Source organism: Perkinsus marinus (genome assembly GCF_000006405.1).
Source record: "Perkinsus marinus ATCC 50983 genomic scaffold scf_1104296969016, whole genome shotgun sequence".
Taxonomy (NCBI): domain Eukaryota; phylum Perkinsozoa; order Perkinsida; family Perkinsidae; genus Perkinsus; species Perkinsus marinus.
The window spans coordinates 215-1,422 of NW_003202959.1; the positions used below are offsets into that span (position 1 = coordinate 215).

The 1,208-nt window shown below is 48.2% G+C and overlaps 1 protein-coding gene across 1 annotated transcript; it reads right to left on the reverse strand.

The window, feature by feature from the left end:
- Nucleotides 1-800: 800 nt before the first annotated feature.
- Pmar_PMAR002761 (phosphoglucomutase, putative) lies at nucleotides 801-1,097 on the reverse strand (the record flags this gene model as incomplete). The annotated part of the gene is made up of 2 exons (XM_002768221.1): nucleotides 801-930; nucleotides 974-1,097. Coding segments are annotated over 2 exons (254 nt in total), but the record flags the coding sequence as incomplete, so codon positions are not given.
- Nucleotides 1,098-1,208: the final 111 nt, after the last annotated feature.

The window sequence follows — 1,208 nt, forward strand, 5'->3', positions numbered from 1 at the left end:
GCCTGATCAAATACCACTCCCATGTGAGCATCGTCTTCATCTACCTACATGAGCCCATGAGATACAGTGTCAGTGGTCCTAGCAGTCTGCCCTAGACCAGTATCGTCACCATCGTTAGGACTACCGCCAGACTTCCCACCATCCCACCCGGCTACAACCGGTGACATTTACGGTGATAAGAATAGCTATATATAATTCCCGTACCACACTTCCCAATAACGCAAGGACGAAGATGCTACGACAGTAACAACTCCATAAATGTGGTGTACTCCAGGAATGCAATAAACGGCTCCTGTTGAAATTCGGCCTCCCAACTGAAGAGGAGAGCCTCCTCGGGAGCCTCAAGCAGCTTTCATCCAACCGCAGTGGCTGATGATCAGGGGATGAGGCTACTGAAAAGCCAGGGCATATCTATTTTTCCAACGACAATTTCTTTCAGCCGAGAACAACATCGTTAATCCTCTACTCGAGACCGCAGAAACAAATATATTCCTGAAATCGCGAATAATACCAAATTTCAATATACAACCCAATCGTCCCAGCTTCGACTAACTGAAAAATTTTACCCGTACAATATCTCCCTACTACTATTCCTCATGACAAGTAAGTACCGCTCCCAAGCCGTCCAGATGCTTCCGATTACCACGAAGATAACCTCGCCTGCGATGCACACATCATCCCATCCCATGGTACCCATTGCCACAGAACAACACAACATGAACTCACACCATATAGAAACAATTACGGTATATACCAGTACAGAGAAGTCCTCTCTAAACAATCAACATCATTTACTTCCATCACAGACCGTACTCAGCTGCACAGGGACTCGGCTTGCCTGCAGCGCCCCCGACGATCTCATAAGCCGCCTTAGCCACCTCAAAGGCTAACTCATTGGCGTCCTTCTCAGTTTTAGCCTCAGCGTAGATTCTACAATACCACAATAACCCGAACCTCCGTGAAACAGTACTACCTCACAGCGTCCTCAGTACCACTAGGCCTCACGAAAGCCCTGCCAGCCTCCCTCTTAGCAACTAGAGCGTCGATCGCAGGCTGAAGGTTAGCCGGGGTGATCGCTGCCGTCTCGTCGTCCGTACCTATATACAAATAATAGCGTCTCTAACACAGAACTAAAAGCCATACATTGGACGAGAGTGCGATCCTTAACAAAGATCTTGCCCTGTCTCGAGGGCAAGTCCTCGTACATA